Raw genomic sequence first — 23,294 nt, 5'->3', positions numbered from 1 at the left:
AATCACATCGCAAAAACCTCAAATAGAGCTTTTATCCCCTGCACAAGCAGCTTGGCTGTGTACACCGCTGCCATGTTTCCGATCTCAGGAAACGCAGACGACATCATTGGCCAGACCCCAAAACATACATGACATACATGCGTTTCCAGGTCCACTCCCCCTCAACGTTGTGTCGCCGCCCCAGACGTCCGCTGCCTGTCAATCATGATGCATTCACCTCTGAATAGCCTCCATAATGTATTAAGGAGAATCCTTAATTATTTTAATCCATTTAATTTGCACATTTTTCATAAAAATCATGGTATACACACAGTAGCAAATTATCTAACTTAAGCCTGAATTACTTTTGCTCAATGGTGTGGACTAATTTATTCATTGTATCAACTTTGATTATTCACTGTTTGGTTTCACAGTCTCGTATAATTGCAGACACCTATTATTATTATTATTATTATTATTATTATTATTATGCCTCTATAGTTCAATCACCATCATAGAACAAATAAATTAATGTAGGAAGATTATTAAATGTAAACCTAAATTCATAGAAAAGCAATTATAGTAAACATATTACACATTCCACAAATACCCATTTGTTAGGTTTACCAAAAGTAATAATTATTTTTTTTAAATATATTTAAAGAAATGCAACATTTTAAAACAAAATCTTCAGAGATACAGTATTATTAAAGTTGAAATTAATGTTGTACTGTATTTTATACACTGTACACCCATGTATAAGTGAACTGTGGCAAGGCAGTCTTTCTTCCTTTCTTTAATTCTTTCTAATTGCTGAATAATTTGTGGATTATTAAAAGCAAGTTTTTCAAATAAAAGAATGGGTATTATGTTTTTTTTTCCATTTAGAAATTCCCATTAATGGATAACATTTTTTTCTAGTTTTGTAAGAATTTTCCTAATATGTTTTTTTAAATCAGGATATTCTGTCAAATAACAATTATTGCCAAGTTTCATGTTGTATATTTTAATTTGCATCTCTAAACCTATTCAATATAATTCTAAGATCATGTGATGGTGCTTACTCCTGTTATTTGCTTGACAGTGAGTACCATAATTATATTGCTGTATTACTACTTGTTTACGTCAGTTACAATGAATGTTCATTCATTAAGTTTTTTTTATCACTTTCATCTTTTGACACATTCATTTGCTCATATTTAATGAAACATGAAACAGAAAAATATGTATTTTGATACTTATTTGTAGTAATCTAAATTACTATTTTGGTTGCTAGGCGTGTCAGCATAATATGAAGCAGAGAAATCCAAGCTTGGCCCTCCATTAATCCTGGAGTAAATGATGCTTAAGCTGTTTGATGAAGAAATGAAATTGCGAGTGCTTGTCTTGCACAGTTGTCCAAGTAATGGTGATCCACGTGGACTTCCATCATAAACCGACAATAAAGAAGAATGACATGACATGGAATTCTTCAACCTGGTCAAAAGAATTACAAGGACATTTTATCAAAGAAAACAAACTACAGAAAAAAATACTGAGATCATTTCATAAATGGACTCTTACCATGTTCATAATGACTTAGCATTATTTATGTAGCAGCTACATTTTCTACACATTGAATCCAAATTTAAATAAAGTCTCTGCACAATCCTAACAAAATATTTTCTAATTCTGATATAATTGCACAGATATTATAATATAATTTAAATCAGCGGTCGCCAACTCGTCACTCGAGAGTGACGGGTAGTTCGGCACCGCTTCCTAGATAGCTCTCGGCGGCGATGAGGAGAGTCCACTGGCAGGCAGCCACAGGGCGTCTCCTCGCTCTGAAGTAAGTACCCATGGCGGTGCTGCTGACGTCTCCGACCGTGCACCACGCGGCCATTTGAAATATATTGCAGACCGCCGGCCAATCAGAGCTCACGCCTCTCTATCTCAAATGGCCGCGCGGCTCATGGTCAGAGATGTCAGCAGCACCGCCGTGGGTACTTACTTCAGAGCGTGGAGACGCACTGTGGCTGCCTGCCAGTGGACTCTCCTCATCTCCTCCCCTCAAACACAGCGGCGCATGTGGGGGGCAACAATTGGGAGCACTGCTGGGGGGGAAGGCATTATTTGTGTATCTTGCACTGCTGGGGGGTAGACATTATTTGTATATCTGGCACTGCTGGGGGTCATTAATTGTATATCTGGCACTGCTGGGAGGCACTGATTGTATATGTAGCACTGCTGGGGGGCACTAATTGTATATGTGGCACTGCTGGGGGGCACTAGTTGTGTATCTGGCACTGCTGAGGGGCATTATTTGTGTATCTGGCACTGCTGGGGGGCACTCATTGTGTATCTGGCACTGCTGGGGGCATTATTTGTGTATCTGGCACTGCTGGGGTGCATTATTTGTGTATCTGGCACTGCTGGGGGGCATTATTTGTGTATCTGGCACTGCTGAGGGGCATCATTTGTGTATGTGGAACTGCTGAGGGGCATTATTTGTGTATCTTGCACTGCTGGGGGGCACTAATTGTTTATGTGGCACTGCTGGGGGGCACTAATTGTGTATCTGGCACTGCTGAGGGGCATTATTTGTGTATCTGGCACTGCTGAGGGGCACTAATTGTGTATCTGGCACTGCTGAGGGGCATTATTTGTGTATCTGGCACTGCTGGCGGGCATTATTTGTGTATCTGGCACTGCTGAGGGGCATAATTTGTGTATGTGGAACTGCTGAGGGGCATTATTTGTGAAACTGGCACTGCTGAGGGACATTATTTGTGTATCTGGTACTGCTGGGAGGCATAATTTGTGTATCTGGCACTGCTGGCGGGCATTATTTGTGTATCTGGCACTGCTGAGGGGCATAATTTGTGTATGTGGAACTGCTGAGGGGCATTATTTGTGAAACTGGCACTACTGAGGGACATTATTTGTGTATCTGGCACTGCTGGGAGGCATAATTTGTGTATCTGGCAATGCTGAGAGGCATTACTTGTGTATCTGGCACTGCTGAGGGGCATTACTTGTGTATCTAGCACTGCTGGGGGGCATTATTTGTGTATCTGGCACTGCTGGGAGGCATTATTTGTGTATCTGGCACTGCTGAGGGGCATTACTTGTGTATCTGGCACTGTGGGTGGGCATTACTTGTGTATCTGCGACTACGCAGGGGTGCATTACTGTTGCAAAATCACACCCACTTTTGTGAGACCACACTCACTTTTGTGAGCCACACACACTTTCACAGGAATGCGCACGCATTGGGGGGAGCTCTTCCAGAGGTTTTTTTTTCCGAAAGTAGCTCACATCCCAATTAAGGTTGGAGACCACTGATTTAAATTGTTATAAATAATGTGAGAGGGGCTACATAAGACTGAAAACTATATCTAAAGCCAAGGATCAAAGACTGGAAGGCAAAGGACAAATTAAACCCACTGTTACACACTGTTTCATGCCTATGTTAGCTTTCCTGGAGACAGTGCTATACTGTAGGTATTCTTTTTTATAAACTCTTTACTATTTATACTCACAAGAATGTATTAAAGTTGAGATGAATTCTGTAATTGTTGGGAACACTAATGTACCAAACACAGGAATCAGATGCAGTAGAAACATTAAACTCCATAGAGATATTTCCATTTAAATTTGTAAAAATACCTCCGCAGTTTACTGAAATATAAAAGGTATTTTTTGCTGAATCATATAATGGAACCATTATTTTTTTTCACTTCATTACAATGCAATGACAAATGATTAGCACCCAAATGAAAACCCTACTAATATTCCAATTATATACTCTTAAAGGGATGAACAAACACCTCACAAGACAGAACACAGACCCAGACTATCAACCCCTTAGCAAATGAAAATGCCTGGTTCACTACATTATCAAAAATCAACACAGTGTTCCTCAGTGCCCCTAGCCTTGTTCAGAAATTAATACAATGTGCAATGTGATATGTTCTCTTGGGATACGTTTGGCATCCCGGCTGTCTGGATGCTGTTGGTCATGTGACCGACGCCGGTATCCCAACACCCCTCAGTAGACCGGCACTGGGATACTAACAGCCGACAACAGAAGGTGAGTATCGGAGTGGGAATTAGGTCCAGCGGGGAGGGTTAAGGTTAGGCACGGGGGGTTTAAGGATAGGGGGTTAGCCATAGTTGACGCCCCCGGAGGGTTAGCCATAGCCGCCCTGACACTACTGGACGGTTAGGATTAGGTAAGATAAGGGGAGAGGGGTAAAATATTTACCCCTGTCTGGTGTCTGCATTTTCACTGTTGGGATGCTGCAGTCAGTCATGCGACCACCGGCATCCCAACCGCCAACATTTCCTAACCGACCCATTCTCTCCAGGGCATTCATCTTACAGCCAAATAGAAAAATGCTATAAATATTGGTATATAAGAATAAACAAATTTGGCGCTAGAGAACTGAACATATTCAAAACGATTCACACATTTATTGATACATTATAAAAAATTCCAAATGTTGCAACATTATAAAAACAACTAAAAATTGAAGCATGGGTCTGTCACAGCACTGCATAGATTTATAGATGAATTGTAAACTTCATATCATATAAGCTGGGTTTTAAGCATCGAGTTCATCTAGTGGTTACAGCCACAGTCCATGAACAGTTTTATTGCGAGATGGAAATAGTTACTTGAATTGGATTAAAAGCTCAGGTCCATTTGTGCAATGTCCACAATGCTGGGATGTTTACTATATCCAACATCTAGTCTTTTTCCTCTCTCTAGATGGATCTTGTAAGTGAATGATGTGAATGTCCAGCTCCTCCACCAACGCGTTTCGCTGTTTCCACAGCTTTGTCAAGGTGATGTAGTGCAGTGCCCTAATGCCCTTTTTAAAGCAGTGCTAATGGCCCATGCTGAACAGGTGATCGTCAATCAATTATATAAATAACCTTTCAAATGTAACTTATATTCAGCTCCCTATTACAATGAAAGACATCTTTACAATATTTAATGTGTATAAACCTATTTTTAATGTTATAAATAACCAGAATATACCTTCTTGGTTCCAAAGCCGGCTCCCGGTCACGTGATCGCGGGATAAACTTCCTGTGTATTGGATGTTCCAACCAAGTGACCGGGACCCGGCCCACTCAGGGACTAATTCCGGGTGATAAATTCCATAGAAACAGCCCGCAATGCGGCGTTTGCATCCCGTGCCGATCACGTGACTGGAACACTCAGTCACGTGATTTTGGACAACAGGTTGTAATAAAAAATCAATGAATTGTGATAAGGGCTGACATAACGACCCACAGGATGAAATAATGGATCTACCGGGGGAATAGACTAATGTTTTGTGTTTCTTAGGTAATACATAAATAAGAGGAACTCTCGGATGTACCTGTGTCAAAAAGTGTGAAGTGGATTCATCAGTCCAACCATTGATTACACCAAGATTTATGGCAGCATCAATCTCCTTTTTATAACTATATGTAGGATAATATGTCAAAGGTTTATAACACTCCACATCTGCCAGTTGTCTCTTGATTTCTTGTACATAATCGGATCTATTAAGGAGGATGATCCCGCCCCCTTTGTCTGATGGGTGTATAACAATTTCAGTATTCGCCCTTAAATTAGGCAAGGCCTGGTTCTCAACCTTACTCAGATTGGAAAATGACATTTTCTGATTTTTAATAAAAGACAATGTGTCTCATTTAACCAATTTGATAAAAATATCAATAGAGGTATTGGTACTGGGTGGATCAAATACACTTTTAGTCTTGAAGATTCCAAGCCCAGCAGCCGCAGCATCTTTCGGATGCTTGGCAAAAGAATCCTTCAACCTGAGGGAGCAGTTTTTCTGCCTACCCGGGTTGTCATGGTAACGGCTGCTTCCGGTCATGACACGTGCTTCCGGCCCTCATGTCTGCATACCTGCGCTGGGGACACTTGCAGGTGAGTTTTGTTTAGGATCATTAGTATGATATAAAATGTGTTTGGTGACACAATGTTGATTGTCCATGATGAAGGTGCTTGTATAGCACCGAAACAGCTGTTGACCGTACAACTATTGACTGGAGGCATGCACCATGGTTTGGTATGAATTGGCCACTCTAATTGGCATCTTTTTGTGAAAGTTCTTGCATTATCTTTAATCATGCCTCTGGTTACCTGTTTACATCTGCTTTGTGCACTTTATCTTTTTATATAAAGAAATTTTTGGCATTATCTGGAGGTGCTGGTTCTTTGCATTGAACTATATATATATATATATATATATATATATATATATATAAAGAATATGCTTTTGTACGTAGATCAATGTCTGTTTTTATTATTAAAAAAGGTAGATGAACTGTAATTGTAGGCTTTAGACGCAAGCTTCAATGGTAATTGGTTCTAGTGATCATGTGATGTTGGGATAGGTCACATGATGGACTAGTGTATTGGGTAATCCTGACAGTGCAATCACTTGACTGAGTGTTGCGGTTATGTAATCGGAATGGGATGCAAATGCTGTATTGCGGGCTGTTCCCATGGTGATTATCACCTGGAAGTAGTCCCTGAGTGTGCCGGGTCCCGGTCACGTGGTCGCAGGGGGCATCCAATTACAACAGAGATGCATTCCATACACAGGAAGTTTATCCCGCGATCATGTGACCAGGAGCCAGCTTTGGAACCAAGAAAATATATTCTGGTTATTTATAACATTAAAAAAGGAGATTTATGGTAAGAACTTACCTTTGTTAAATCTCTTTCTGCGAGGTACAATGGGTTCCACAGGGATAACATCGGGGTGTAGAGTAGGATCTTGATCTGAGCCACCAACATGATAAAAGCTTTGACTGTTCCCAAGATGCTCAACACCACCTCCTCTATAACCCCGCCTCCATCCACAGGAGCTCAGTTTTGTTAACCAGTCCAATGCAGTAGCATGTAAAAGAGACGACAACCGTTAGTAGCCACATACAACACATTCTCATGACAGGAGAAGGTATCATTTGCTAATGCCATACAAACCCAAAGAAGCTAAGTGCACCAGGGTGGGCGCCCTGTGGAACCCAGTGTACCTCGCAGAAAAATATTTAACAAAGGTAAGTTCTTACCATAAATCTCCTTTTCTGCAGCGGGGTACCCTGGGTTCCACAGGTATAACATCGAGGATGTCCTAAAGCAGTTCCTCATGGGAGGGGATGCACTGTAGTGGGCACAATAACCCAGCATCCAAAGGAAGCATCCTGGGAGGCGGAAGTATAGAAGGCATAGAACCTTATTGATTTGTTCACTGAGGACCACGTAGCCGCCTTCACAATTGCTCAAGGGTCGCACCACGGTGGGCCGCCAAAGAAGGTACAACAGACCGAGTAGAATGGGCTTTGATGGTAGCAGGAGCTGGAAGACATAAGCTGTACATAAGCTTGTGCAATCACCATTGTAATCCATCTGGCCAGGGTCTGCTTATTCGCAGGCCAGCCACATATGTAAAAACCAAAAAGTACAAAGAGAGACTCAGACTTCCTAATGGAGGCTGTCCTCTTCACATAGATACAGAGAGCCAGTACCACATTCAAAGACTGCTCTTTGGAGGACAAGTCAGGAGAGATAAAGGCTGGAACCAAAATCTCTTGGTTAAGGTGGAAAGTAGACACCACCTTACGTAGATAACCAGGATGCGTCCTATGAACCGCCCGGTCACTGTCAAAAATCAGAAAAGGTGACCGACAGGATAAGGCACCCAAGTCTGAAACCCGTCTAGCAGAGGCAATAGACAGCAGAAACAAGACCTTAAGAGTAAGCCACTTAAGGTCCACAGATTCAAGAGGTTCAAACGGAGACTCTTGCAAGGCCTCCAGAACCACCGACAAATCCATAGGAGCCACTGGCGGAACATAGGGAGGTTGAATCCGTAAAACACCCTGAGTGAATGTATGAACATCAGGCAGAGTCGCAATTTTTCTCTGAAACCATACAGACAAGGCCAAAATATGAAACTTGAGGGAGGTCAGATGAAGTCCTAAATCCAGGACCTGTTGCAGGAAAGCCAACAGCTTGGCCGTACTAAACTTGTAAGCGTCATGATTGTTAGATGCACACCAAGCAAAGTAAGAATTCCAGACCCTATGATAAATCCGAGCAGAAGCCAGTTTACGGGCCTTCAACATAGTTTGAGTGACCCAGTATACAAAAAAGATAAGCAACCGCGCTAATGCCGGGATTTAAATGGTTGAGCAGCCTTGAAAAAAACAAAACACTAATATATATACAAAACAAGGCGCTTGTGATATTTTGCAACAATTGTGAAAGCCAAGAGTTGCCTAGAGAAAAAGTGCAATACCTGTGAATAAAAAGGGGGGTTAGTAAAAAAATGTTTACAGCCCTTTTGGAGAAATTGTAGTCCTTTTGTGTAAAAACGGGTTCCGATATTTGCCACAAGAAGATGGAAAATGTCCCAGACCTATCTATCCCTAAACTACCCACCTTGTAGTTGCTGGCGGTGGGGTCGTGGGCTGCTGCTCCGTGCGGCTTGGTTCCCTTGCTTAGTAGCGCCGCTCTCTCCTGCCGCGTCTCCTGTGCGGCGTGCTGCGCTCCGTGACGGCTCAGGGTCCGGCTTTGGTGACGGCTTTTTTCGGTGTACTCGAAATGAACAGAGTGCACCTAGGACTTGCGTTCTGTATAACAGTGCTTCCAACGCGTTTTGGGCTCCAGGCCCTTTATCGATAAAGGGCCTGGAGCCCGAAACGCGTTGGAAGCACTGTTATACAGAACGCAAGTCCTAGGTGCACTCTGTTCATTTCGAGTACACCGAAAAAAGCCGTCACCAAAGCCGGACCCTGAGCCGTCACGGAGCGCAGCACGCCACACAGGAGACGCGGCAGGAGAGAACGGCGCTACTACGCAAGGAAACCTAGCCGCACGGAGCAGCAGCCCACGACCCCACCGCCAGCAACTACAAGGTGGGTAGTTTAGGGATAGATAGGTCTGGGACATTTTCCATCTTCTTGTGGCAAATATCGGAACCCGTTTTTACACAAAAGGACTACAATTTCTCCAAAAGGGCTGTAAACATTTTTTACTAACCCCCCTTTTTATTCACAGGTATTGCACTTTTTCTCTAGGCAACTCTTGGCTTTCACAATTGTTGCAAAATATCACAAGCGCCTTGTTTTGTATATATAATAGTTTGAATGACCGCCTCAGAAAATCCTTTGGCCCTCAGAACTGAAGCTTCAAGAGCCACGCCGTCAAAGCCAGCTGGTTCAAATCCTGATATACACAAGGGTCCTGAACAAGGAGGTCTGGATGTTACGGAAGTAGAAGAGGACACTCTAATGAGAGACCCTGTAGGTCTGAGAACCAATGCCGTCTGGGCCACGCTGGAGCGATAAGAAGTAGGATTCCTCCAACTTGCTTGAACTTCCTTATTACTCTGGGCAGGAGTGACACTGGAGGGAACACATATGGCAGCCGAAAGTTCCATGGAATTGCCAGTGCATCCACGAATGCTGCTTGAGGATCCTTTGTCCTTGCTCCGAAGACCAGAACCTTGTGATTGTGTCGAGACGCCATCGGGTCTACGTCTGGTAGGCACCACTTGTCCACTAGGAGTTGAAATATTTCTGGATGGAGGCTCCACTCTCCGGCGTGTACGTCCTGACGACTGAGGAAGTCCGCTTCCCAGTTGAGGACCCCCGGAATGAACACTGCCATTATGGCTGGCAGATGGCGTTCCGCCCACTGAAGAATCCTGGACACTTCCATCATTGCTATGTGGCTATGAGTGCTGCCTTGATGATTTATGTACGCCACCATGGAGGCGTTGTCCAACTGTACTTGAACAGGCCTGTTCTGTATCAGATGCTGGGCCAGGTTCAGAGCATTGAACACCGCCCACAATTCCAGAATGTTTATTGGGAGGAGAGACTCCTCCCTTGTCCACAAACCCTGAAGAGAGTGTTGCTCCAACACCATGCCCCAAATCCTCAGACTGGCAGCCTTTGTCAGGAGGACCCAGTTGGAGATCCAGAAGGGATGACCCCTGCTCAATAATTGGTCCTGTAGCCACCAGTGACAGATAAACCTCCGGAGACAAAGAGAGGTTGAGAATTCAGTTACGGAACAAGGAACAGTGGTGAATAGTACCCCTTGCCTCTCTGAGACATAGGCACCGGCACTACCACTCCTGTGTCCAGGAGGGATTGTACCACCAAATGGAGAGTTTTTGCATTCACCTGATCCGAAGGGAAGTTTGTCAGGCAAAATTGATGAGGGGGACATTTCTTGAAGGATATGGCTTATCCGTGAGTGACGACTTCCCTTACCCAGGTGTCGGAAGTGGTCTTTAACAATACCTGGGTGAACTGTAGAAGTTGGCCTGCCACCCTGGGATCCCCCTGTGGGAGGCCCGCCCCATCATGCAGCAGACTTTTCTGATTTGGAAGCAGGCTGACTGGCAGCCCAGGCATGTTTAGGTTTGGGCTTAGTGGTCTTGGTAGTACGAACCTGTTTCGGGTATGCCTGACCCTTGGCTTTACCTGGAGGTTGAAAGGAACAAAAGAAAGTACTCTTAAAATTTGGAGCCAAAGGAGCAGTACTAGGTAGACATGCCGTCTTAGCAGAAGATAAATAAGCAACAATCTTGTTGAGATCCTCACCAAAAAGGATGTTCCCCTTAAAAGGGAGCACCTCCAGATCCACAGACCAGGACCGCAACCAGAGAATCCGGCGAGCCAGAATGGACGTAGTAGAGGCCTTGGTTGCCAGAACACCTGGATCAGAAGCCGCCTCCTTAATGTATGAGAGGCTGTGACAATATACGAAAGACATTATCTAGCATTATCAGAAAAATTGGACTGCAGCTCTGCTTCCACCTCCTGAGCCCATGCTTCAATAGCTTCTGCAGCCCGAGTAGCCAAAATAGTGGGTCGATGCACAGCTCCCGCAAGAGTATAAATAGACTTTAAGCAATCCTCCACATGCTTATCCACCGGACCATCAGAGAAGTGATGGTAGTGACAAGCAGGGCAGAGGACACCACCAGCCAAGTGACTTGCAAATCCACTGGTGGTGGCTTTTCACAATTTTTACTTAACTACGCCGCGATGGGGTAGTGAGCTAGCATCTTCTTGTGAGGTGTGAATTTATTTCCTGGATTCTCCCAAGATTCCTGACGTATATCAACCAAATAGTTAGAATTAGGCAAAATTTATTTGTTAACCTTCTGACGTTTGAATCTGTCAGGTTTCTTGAAGGCAACAACAGGTTCTGGGTCATCAATTTGAAGAATCAGCCTGCTAGCCTCTAAGATCAGGAACATCCACTTGTGAAACAGACTCCCCATCAGAAGCGTCTGGATCAGTGTCTGAGGGGTCAGTATACACGCCATCCTCATCGGATGAAGTATCTGAAACATGAGTGGATTTTGAGGAAGTAATGGGCCGCTTAGAGGATCCCTTGATCTTAGGCGGGCAAGGGTCAGATTTTTGTTTTGTCAATGAGTGATTCAATTGCTGTAACTGAGTGTACAGGAGATATGTCCATGGTGGTTTAACCGCGGGGATGATATGTGGCTGTAAAGGCACTTGAGGTCCCATAGGGGGCGTAAGTCTAGTTACCAGCGTAGTCAGTAAATTAGAGAAAGTAGCCCAAGGTGGGTTGTGATGCACCCCCGTTGCTACAGACTGACTGGGGGATAAGGAACCCCCAGAACCTGAACCCTCCGCTGCTATATTTTCCTTTAATGCATCTGTGGCATCACCACCATGTATTGCAGGATAAGCCACAGAACCATCGCCCCTTGTAGCTGACATGATATGAAAGCGTAAACCACGGGCGACACAGTACAATATCAGCAGATATAATACCTAACCAAGAACCCCCTGTGCAGTGTGACAGCACAAACAGAGGATTCAGGAGGTATATGGTCACTGAAAATCACAGAGAAAAATACAAAATAAGTAAATCCAGTGAAAATACCCACAGTATATCAACTAATAACCCTGACACACTTAGCCCCCTTCAGGGTACAGACTATAGGGATAGCAATGTGAATGAGATACACAAAGTAGATATCACACAGCAGCTATATGCACACATACAGTCATGAACAATGCAGAAACTATGACAAACAATAAAACTACACTGGGCTAGCAATACTAAGTAGTACTAACTAAAGCTATATAGACTTATAGATATATCAGTGCACAGTAAAGACTGGATGTATATCACAGGGTACTTGTACTAAATAGCCCTGTAATGCACTGTTTCTTAACTAACACTGTCAAAAGACATGTAGAATACTTAAGTGTCCTGTAAAATGCACAGCGCTGATGATGCAGGCGGTTTTACAGAGGAGACTTTGCCCATGCAGTCCCAGAATCAGCTCAGCATGTGTAATATCACCCAAACGCTGACAGAGAGTGAGGGAGACAGAGAGATGCAGCTCCAGGGTGGGAATATTTACTCTAAATGGCGCCCTGGGGCTGGGGGAGGGGCTACAGGTCAGAGCCTTATTCCCTTGCTGGACTTCACCACCGGGTACTGTGGGCCTGTGAAAATCTGATTATAGTAGAATCTGACCTGTGCCCCTGCCTTGGTGGTCTAGTGGGGTCCCTGTACAAACACAGTGTCCACGCCAGTGCGCGCGGCCCATCCCCTAATGGCCGCGCCGGATCGCGATTTACAGCGGGTTCTGCCTGGGGGACCCTCTTACCTCCTCCATTGATGCGGCTACACGATCCTGAAGAGCTGTGGCAAGTGTGTGTGCCTGACATGATAGACCAGAGCTCTACGCTGTAAATACCCGGCAACCAGGGTGCGGGAGTATACATCACCACCAGGGGCGGTGATGGAGCTGCAGCATGAGATGTCAAAATGACATCTAGCACTGATAGTGCCTATGCTGCAGCCCTTGAAGTCTTCTATCTTCTTAAAAGATGCTATTTTCAGGGCTGCTGGAGCAGCCCTGCTTGTTAGTGTCCTGCACTGCAGGCACCAACTTACAAACTGAGCTCCTGTGCATGGAGGCGGGGGTTATAGAGGTGGCGGCGCTAAGCATCTTGGGAAGTCAAATCTTTTAGCCTGTTGGTGCCTCGGATCAGGATCCTACTCTACACCCCGATGTTATCCCTGTGGAACCCAGTGAACCCCGCTGCAGAAATAGGTTTATACACATTAAATATTGTAAGGATGTCTTTCATTGTAATAATAGGGATCTGAATATAAGTTACATTTGAAAGGTTATTTATTTAATTGAATGGCGATGACCTGTTCAGAATGGGACATTAGCACAGCTTTAAAGAGGGCATTAGGGCACTGCACTTCATCACCTTGACAAAGCTGTGGTAAACAGCGAAACGTGTTGGTGGAGGAGCTGGACATTCACATCATTCACTCACCAGATCCATCTAGAGAGAGGAAAAAGACTAGAAGTCGGATATAGTAAACATCCCAGTGACTTGGACATTGCACAAACGGACCTGAGCTTTTAATCAGACCAATTGGATTCCTCAAATCAAGCCATTCAAGGGTCCTACCGTCCAATTCAAGTTGGTAACTATTTTCATCATGCATAAAACTGTTCCTAGACTGTGTCTGTAACCACTAGATGAACTTGATGCTTAAAATCCAGCCTATATGATATGAAGTTTACAATTCATCTATAAATCTATGCAGCGCTATGGCAGGCCCATGCTTCAATTTTTAGTTGTTTTTATAATGTTGCAACATTTGGAATTTTTTATAACGTATCAATAAATGTGTGAATCTTTTAGAATATATTCAGCTCTCTAGCGCCAGTTTTGTTTATTCTTATATATTTTTGTGGGGACTAACTATCCCGGTTTATATTGGCTGCTTTTAGTAAAACGACTCACGATCAGCACCAGGTAAAATTACTTGGTAATTGAATTTCCTGCTATAAATATTGGTACATATTATATAACACTCATGCTGGCTGGAACATGTTTAATGGAAAACACTGTATACTGTGGTCTCCATATGTTATGCAACTATAATGTATTTGTATAGTAAAGCAAGAATATTACTAATTTCCACTGCTAGAAATAGAAACTATAGCTAAAACCTAAGTTTCATTTTAAAAAGACAAGACATTCATAAACCTTTACCAGCATGTACTGTGGATGCCGGTTTATGTCAAAAATATATGTCCCTTTGTGGATTAAAGCAGGCGTTGGGAGGACCTATTTTGCCTGACTAAGTGTTGGGAAGTATGAGAAAAAATAATTGCCACTTAAATAATGTTTGTAATAAGTTCAATATTTGTCAAGACACTTATGTTTTTGTTTTTTATTGTAGCCCCAAAGTACTTTCTATATGAGTTTTTTTCAAATGCTATATATATTAGCTGAATATTTGTGCTTTGCTATGAAATTTCAAGTATAATTGCAAAGAGATGAAAACCACTGGTATTTAACAACATTTAACCTGTAGTCTCTGTGTCTTGTTTTCTGGACAAGGGAATATACCTAAAGTTAACTGGTTAGCTTATCACAAAAGATTGCCAATAAGACTTACAACAGGACATGCTCCGCCCACCGCTGCCAATCTTTGTCAGGCCGCACCTTCAGGGCAGGCCTTCCCCAGATTAATGCTGTCAAAAGGCTGGTGCTGAGGAGAATAATCCGCCTTCTTCTCTGCACCGTCCCGCCTCTGATGCTGCCCTGCTTAGTGCTGTAAATGCTGTGATGACAGGCTAAGCTCCGCCTACTGTACGTTAAATACGTAAGGGTTTGCAGGGATCAGCTGACTCTATTCCAAAGGACTTATGCAATGGGAGAGGACAGAAGGCTCTTGTGTGGGCGCACTCTTAAATGAAAAACAAATAGAAAAAAATTTTTTTATAAATGTTTTTAGAAGTATTACAGAGAATAATATTAATATATAACTTTTATTGATAGGGTTAAAACAAGATAAACTTCCCACAGATCCTGAGAATCAACGGCGATTCTTAGGGAATTAAAAAATGTCCTGGTCTCTTAAATCGTAAGAGTATGGAAAGGGTTGTAGACATGGAGTAGTCATACCCCCATTTCCCCTGACCAGTACAGTAATACTGTATAACATCATCCTGACACATTACATCAGTCCTCAAAAGGTACCATTCCTGGATCTCAATGTCTACAGGTCTGAGGCCGGCTTCCTGGAAACAGAATTATACCGTAAGGAGACTGCAACCAACAGTCTCCTTTACCAGACAAGCTCTCACTTCCCGCCTACGATTGAAAATATCCCGAAAGGGGAATATTTGCGTTTAAGGCGTAACTGCTCTGAAGATCACAATTTCAAAGTGAAGAGCAATGAACTTACTCAGCGTTTACTGGTCAGAGGCTACAGTAAACGCTCACTTAAACGCGCATATACAGCCACTGTAGCCATCAAGAGAGATAACCTGATCTTTGGTAAAAAGACCAAGAACACAGAGCAAGAAGATACCATCCGCTTCATCGGCACCTTTTGTCCAGAATGGAGAATGTTGAAGGAAGCTATAACCAGACATCTCCCCATTCTCCAGCTTGACCCTGATCTTGCACCACTCTTTGATTCTCCGCTACAAATGAGCTGGCGCAGATCAAAAAATATGAAAGACCAATTAGTGCACAGCCACTTGATGACCTCTCCTCCAAAAAAACCCACCATCACAGGTTCCTTTCCTTGTGGTCAGTGCAAGGCGTGCCCGCAGATCCTGAAAACCAACAGTGTCATGGATAGATATGGCCAATCGGTCACCCTGCAACATTTCTTTAATTGCAATACTCAGGCCATGATCTATTGTATTACCTGTGGATGCAATTACAAATATATAGGCATGACCACTCGCAAATTCAAAGAGAGAATTTTAGAACATCTTGGCAACATCCGCAATGCCTCCAGGGACCTGGCAAGGATGAAACAGCTCACATCTGTGGCCAGACATTTTCATTTTTGTCACCAAGGATCAATCAAGGACTTCAAGACCTTTGGCCTGGATTGTGTTCACTTGGGTGTACGAGGAGGGGACCTAACCAAGGAGCTATACAAAAAAGAAAGTGAGTGGATTTTTCGACTCAACTCCTTGAAGCCCTTTGGCCTCAATGAAACTATAAATTATGGGGCTTTTCTGTAATTCCTCATTATAAATCACAACAATTCTATCCTATTAGTTTCCACACACCTTCCGTCCTATTTATTCCTTCACCTTCTTCACTTCACATTCACATTCCTTAACCTCCCCCCTTCCATAACAATCAACAACCCCATTTCTCTCCCTTTTTCCCCCCCCCCTCCCACATCATCACATCACCCACACACATCAATCCCCCCACCCATATACACCAATCAATACATCACCCACACACCACATCACACTGCACTTCCTCCCACCCCTATGTCACCAAACATACCCCCTCCATCCTACACCCACTCCCATCACAACACCTTATACACACACACACTGCTCCTCACATGCCATCACATACCTGGGCCCCCTATCTCTGTGCCACGTCCTCATCATCACCCCATCTCCCTAATTTTCCTACACCGATATCAGCTAACTAACCCACACACCTTTATTCATCGCCCACCCATTCATCCAAATGTCTATCACATCTTACATTTATATTGCAAACTCACTAATCATTTTCCTCACCCAGCTGTTTTCGGCCCTTTCCCCCCCCCTTCACCCAACCTTCCCTACACTTTTACCTCTTTCCCCATTCTCACTCATTTCACCCTAATCCTCCCAAATCCCACCCTAATCCTCCCAAATCCCTCCCACACACAAATCTCATTTCCCCACTCATATTTTTATTCCGATGCACTAAATATCCATTCATATAAACTGGGTATACACCTATTCACAACATATACCATTCCTCCCTGCGCTAGGCTATCAACCAACCAGCGGCTCTGTTTTTATCTATGTCTCTTCCGCCTTTGCCCTTCTATATTGTTCCCCTTCTTTCCCTACACCAATATGGCGTCCTTAATCCCGCGAGATCACGTCTTCCATTCAGAACTTAAACTACAACTTCACCTCCGTTAACTAGTTGCCTAGCAACCGCTAGGTACAGCGGTGATACGCGGTTCCACAATCTCGCGTGACCGCGTCCTCCAATCAACTCCGGCTGCACCTCGGCTATCTCGTCGCCTAGCAACCGCTAGGTACAGCGGTAACACGCGGCTCCACAATCTCGCGTGACCGCGTCCTCCAATCAACTCCGGCTGCACCTCGGCTATCTCGTCGCCTAGCAACCGCTAGGTACAGCGGCAACACGCGGCACTCTCCTATTGGTTAATTATGCCACCAGCCGCCCTTAAAGATCATCCCAACCCACCCCACTATACGGAACCAGGAAGTGAACAAGCCCATAGGGTGAAACGCGTTTTCTACGGGGAACTCCGTCCACACAGTCACATCATGGCGCTATTCTAACGGATCTGATCTAAGTCACTGGAGATTCGTAAGCTCCTTCTTATTACTCAGATTATCCTTATTGTAAGGACTTTTTCCGTGAGACCAGCCATCACTTAGCCTCTTTGTATCTAGGGCTATTCTGTTAGTCACCTAAACTCTTCTGTTGTTTGCCAGCCACAGTTTTGGTCAGTTTACTCATTATCTGCTCGGACATTTCCCCCTATTGACAGGGACATACTGTTTAAGTCTCATCAATCTGCAAATATTACTCTGTATTGTTGCAACAGGATCTTAGTCTTGTACTGTGCAGCATACCAATTATTTCAATCTTTGTGGTATAATAACTAGGTACTTTAACTCATATAGCTTTCCCCATCAGGGGTATATTACTCACACCAGAATAGGTCTGCTTTTATATATATTATATACCTCTTATCGTTGCCAATTTTGAAGTGATATAATATCTTATCGACACTACCAATGTGCATGGTACAGTACATCTAGCAGCTTGTTATATGCTGCCGGTACCGGGTTACAATACCCAATACAGCTTACTCTTCCAGTTTGCAATTTGTGTACTTATGTGTATGTCCATTTTATTCTTTGGGGGTTATAAAACCATTACCTGCCTAAAGTTATAATTTTCATACGTGTCAGACCGTCGGAGGTCGGTCATTGGGCTCAGCCCCACCTGAATTGTGTATACCTCCGAATGACAGCTTAACCTTTGCATTACTCTGTCGCAGATAATAATCTCACATCTTCCTAATCTGTGTTCACCAATTTTTCGTGGACTCTCATTCACGATTCTCGGGATAGAATACCACACCAGTGGAATCTTCTATACCGGGTCTAACGTGGAAAGCAGATCCACATATTTTCACGTACTGATCTTATCTGCAATTTCCTTTCCTATTATTCTTTTTTTCATTTTCAATTCCCTACATAGGTGCACTCTCATTGGTGTACACATAAATCCCTACGACCATACCACGCTGTCAGTGCCCGATCTCGTCCGATCTTGGAAGCCAAACAGCGTTGGGCCAGGTTAGTATCAGGAGAGGTGACTGCCTGTGAATACCTGGTGTGGTAGGTCAGGAATTAATTTCCGCTCTTATGTGACCAACACACACCAACAGCAGTATCACCACATTTTTTCTATTTTTTCTATTTTTTCTCTTTATTTTCTCTTTGCTCTAATACTTTCAATATCAACTGACCATTACCTTTTGCATATAAATCCCTGCCCACAAATAGGGCCAGGGCATGCTATTAACACTTAGGTGCATAATTCCTTGAGTGGTGACTACTGATTACCATTCTAGCCAGTCTTAGCCTAAATTGTATTGAAACTGTGTTGTGACTTAAAAACCCCCGGTTCCATTAATACAGTATTACTGTACTGGTCAGGGGAAATGGGGGTATGACTACTCCATGTCTACAACCCTTTCCATACTCTTACGATTTAAGAGACCAGGACATTTTTTAATTCCCCAAGAATCGCCGTTGATTCTCAGGATCTGTGGGAAGTTTATCTTGTTTTAACCCTATCAATAAAAGTTATATATTAATATTATTCTCTGTAATACTTCTAAAAACATTTATAAAAAAATTTTTTTCTATTTGTTTTTCATTTAAGAGTGCGCCCACACAAGAGCCTTCTGTCCTCTCCCATTGCATAAGTCTACACGCTTCTGGCTCTGGGTGCACCACCAACAAGGACTGTTTATTATTGATAACATATATTGTTATCTCCCTATTTAGGGCAATACACTGTCCAACTTTGGTCTTTCCTCTGCTATCTTTCTTGAAAATTGTATTTAATTTAACCTGTGCCCGATCGCCCCCTGTCTACTCTATTCCAAAGGAGCCTAGGTCTCCTTGCTTAGCTTCTCATTTTCCTTAGGGCTCCTCCTTTGAGGTACAAAGGTAAATATTTTGTACAATACTTAAGGACACTGGGAGAGCAGATAAGCAGTTGCTGACTATCAAGCTTTCCCTTAATACATTTAAGAGTCAAAATGTGTATTTCGCCTTTCCTCCTATTGCTCTCTGGTTCATCAATGTTTAGTTCAAGTGACAGGTTAACCTCGGATAATTGAGACACTATCCTCTCCTAACTGGAAATAGGTTGGTTGGGTATTTATATCTGAAATCTATATATCTATATATCTATATATATAAAAGGCAAATACCACTGACTCATCACAAAATCTCCTGAACCATAAGGCTGGACTTTGTTGACAGTGGCAGTTGCAGAGCAGCCCATTATTCAAATAGGGGAGCCACAGCCAGTCATATTTGACAGTGTTTAGGGGTGGCAGTTGATGCGGCTCCTCTATTTGAATAATGGATTGCTCACACATGTGCATCTTCTGGTGGAAGGAGCTGAGCAGCGGTGGAGGAATCCAAATGGATTATTCTCCACAAACGGGACTCCTTCCCATAGGCAAGTAGAAGGGATGTGGGAACAAATGGCATCTGAAGGTGGCAAAGGGTCCCACAGCCAAGAACCAAAAATTTAGCATTATCGGGACTCAATGAATGTAGCTCCCTATACTAGTTTATGTGGCTAGTGGTTGAGATCAGGACTGAAAGATAATCAGGAGACAGCCGTGATATCTCCTGCATTACCTTTATAATGAATAGTCCTGACAATTTATACAAACATGAGTGAAATGTTAATTTTCACTTGCTATTGAATAAATTAAGTGGTAATTATTATTCTGTCCATCAAAGTTCTTGCAACATATTACAGTATTTTAGTTAATTTCTACTATCTGGAGCTTGAAGTCCTGGTGCATCAAAGCTGATGTTGAGTTCTGGTGAGCATGTTAATCTCTATGGGAAATGAGGATTACTACACATTAGGTAAAGGATTTGTGGAACTTGTTATCTCTCTATGGATATTACCCAAAATACATGTTGCTGGCTATGAACTAATTTGATTCCGTAATGTGAAAATGTAAAAAAAAAATGTTTTAACTAAAAATGAGTGGTTCAGATCACCTGGAATCGAATTGCTCTGAAGTTATGTAATCCTAGTCTAGCCATGGTTTGGGTGTTCCCGCCAAATTCGGATTCCAGATCGAGGCCGAACATCTATTTCCTGGCATTGGATTTTCACAGTTTTTGGATTCCATTTAAGGAGTCGTGGCTGGAACTCAGTGCGATTTAATTACAGTCACACCGCTGTCATCTGCGCTCTGCTCTGTGGTGTGCAGAATACAAATGCTGTCACTGTGTCCATAAGGGGCTGTGCTGCTGTCACTGTGTCCATCTAAGGGGCTGTGCTGCTGTCCTGTAGCCATCTAGGTGGCTGCAACTACTGTCCCTGCTTCAGTCTAAGGAGCTGTGCTGCCATCACTGTGTCCATCTAAGATGCTGTGCTGCTATCGCTGTGTCCGCCCATCTAAGTGGCTATGCTGTTACCTTGTCCATCTAAGTGGCTGTTCTGCTGTCACTATGTTCATCTAAGGGCTGTGCTGCTGTCAAATGTCCATCGAAGGGGCTGTGACTGCTGTCACTGTGTCAATCCAAGGAGCTACGCAGCTGTCACTGGTTCCATCAAAGGGGCTGTGCTGTTACTGTGTACATCTAAGGGGCTGTGCTGAGTCCATCCACAAGCTGTGTCCAGTCCCATTAGTCTAATTCCATTACAGTTGTGCTGCACTGACTACAGGCCCACCCACTGCATTCACACAATATGACTCCATATTTGTAAGGAAATAAAGCATTTGTTTGTACTGTGCACTACACCCCAGTATGCTGTAGTACCCCATGTAGTAGTGGTCTTGCTCCACACAGTGTAAGCCAAGCTGCCAGCTAAAAAAAAAAATATTGTTGTATAATTTGTTTCTACTAATCTGCACAATGCACCCCAGTATGCTGTACCCCAGTGCATTTGATGCATGGCTTCCATATGTACACACATTGTCACTGTTAATCAAAAAGGCTTTGAGGAAGTGTTTCCAGTCTACAACCTGGTACAACATGGAGGTGATCGATTCAGGTGCTCTATTCTGATCAGGTTTAGATGTGTTGCATCTTTCTTTGTTCCACCCATACATATTTTCCTAACAAGGATGTTGATTATAAGGATATTGTTTGTGTAAGTTAGACACCAATGGAAGTAGCTCTTGGCCATGAAAAGAAGGAATAGGACCAATAAATCCACCTCTTATGCATGGAATTATTTTTACCCAAATCCTGATAACAATTGTCAAGCCATCAGTAACGTTTGTAAAACCACAATAAGTAGAGGTAGGGATGTTCACTATTTAGAAACCTCCTACCTTGTACATCATTTGCAGCAAGCTCATGAAAAGTTTTTGACAACATCAGAAACTTGTGCTAAAAAACCAAAACAACAAGCAGTCCAGCTAGTCTCTCAACTAGATCCCAGTACCTGCAATTTCCACTGCCAACACCTTCCTCCTCAATATCCTCAGTAATAATTGGAGGTAGACCTGACTCAAATTTGATAAAGTTAGGTGACTCCTCACCTATCCTGGATTCCTCAGATGAATCCTTGAGCACTAGACCAGCTGCTGCTACTGCTGGGGATGGATCTTTATCCCAGAAGGGGACCAAGAAGACTAGTATAAAATAAATTGACTGTTAAACAATACTTTGCATGGGGAAGCTAGTATGACAGCTGTCACCCAGTTGCACTGATCTGTGGCCAATATCCACCAATAATGCATTTGGTTTTATACAGATAATTTAGGTCCGTTGTCCCTGGTACCAAATTCCATCTTGGTTCCATTTTACTAGACAAAGCAATACCTCACCTGTGCCAGGACTTAAAAAAAAATGATTGTCCTACAAAATGCCATTGTACCCACAGTCCACTTAGATATGTGACAAGCAATAATGGGCAAATTTAAGATTATATGACTGTGACAGTCCATTGGGTGTGTGAATCACCTTCAGCAGCAGCAGTAGTATCTAATAAACAATGCCAACTCATTTAGAGGCAGGCTAATTTGTATCACTGGCTTCACTAAGAGGCATATCACTGGGAACCACTTAGAAAAACTAAGGGCTATCCTAGAAAAATAGCTTATCCCGCTTGGACTCTCCTCAGGAGGTCAGTTCTGATAATGCCACAAAAATTGTGAAAACAATAGAGATATGTGAATTCCAACACGTCCCATGTTTTGCTCACATATTTAACTTGGTGGTACAAGTTTGTTTTAAATGACAACGGCATGCTCGACATGCCGTCTGTGGCCCAAAAAATTTGGGACATTTTTGGCATTCAGCAACAGCATGCAGGAGATTGCAGCACTCGCAAGAACAGTTCAATTTGCCATGCTAACAACTGAAGCTGGAGGTGATAACCAGGTGAAATTCGACCCTTGATATGATTCAGCTTATGGAGGAACAGCAAAAATCCATTCATAGCTACACAACAAACCATGACATTGAGAGAGAAGGGGGAGTATACCTTAGCCCAGCGCAGTGGAGAATATTTTCTGTCATTTGCATGGTGCTCAAACCCTTTGAAGTAGCAACCTGTGAAGTGAGTTTCAACACTGCTAGTTTGAGTCCGGTGAGTCCCCTAATTAAGCTTTTGGAAAATCAGCTTGGAAAATTGAAGCTGGAGATGAAACAAAGCAAATCCGCAAAGTGTGTCAGACTTGTAGATCAAGTCCTTTATTCACTTCACCACAATATAAGGGTTGCCAATATCTTGAAATCAGATGACTAAATATGGGAGTCCATGCTTGATCTTAGGTTTAAGCCATATATTGTTTTTTACTTTCCAACTGGCCCAGATCTTAAGAGATGCAAAGAGCTCTTGGTGAGCAAGTTGGCAGCTCAAGTTGTACACAACATGACAACATCTCCTTAATTTTCTTTGGCAGTTTCTAGGAAAAAACTCAGCTTTCCCAAAAGACCCAGTGGTGATGCCGAGTCAAC

At 43.1% G+C, this 23,294-nt stretch overlaps 1 protein-coding gene and 1 pseudogene across 14 annotated transcripts in view; one reads left to right on the top strand and one right to left on the bottom strand.

The window, feature by feature from the left end:
- The window catches only part of LOC135056544 (deleted in malignant brain tumors 1 protein-like), a 244,276-nt gene that overhangs the window by 25,381 nt on the left and 195,601 nt on the right, over nucleotides 1–23,294 (bottom strand). For all 14 annotated transcript variants that reach the window (XM_063961862.1, XM_063961863.1, XM_063961867.1 and 11 more), the window contains 2 exons: nucleotides 3,504–3,642; nucleotides 1,241–1,455 (listed from right to left, as the gene is read on the bottom strand). In XM_063961862.1, the coding sequence (XP_063817932.1) occupies nucleotides 1,241–1,455; nucleotides 3,504–3,642 (354 nt within the window). The remainder of the gene's footprint in view (nucleotides 1–1,240; nucleotides 1,456–3,503; nucleotides 3,643–23,294) is intronic.
- Nucleotides 18,344–18,462, top strand: LOC134894756 (5S ribosomal RNA; annotated as a pseudogene).

Source organism: Pseudophryne corroboree, chromosome 3, assembly GCF_028390025.1.
Source record: "Pseudophryne corroboree isolate aPseCor3 chromosome 3, aPseCor3.hap2, whole genome shotgun sequence".
NCBI lineage: Eukaryota > Metazoa > Chordata > Amphibia > Anura > Myobatrachidae > Pseudophryne > Pseudophryne corroboree.
Note: the sequence above shows the minus strand (reverse complement) of the source record. Positions and strands in the feature narration are given on the sequence as shown.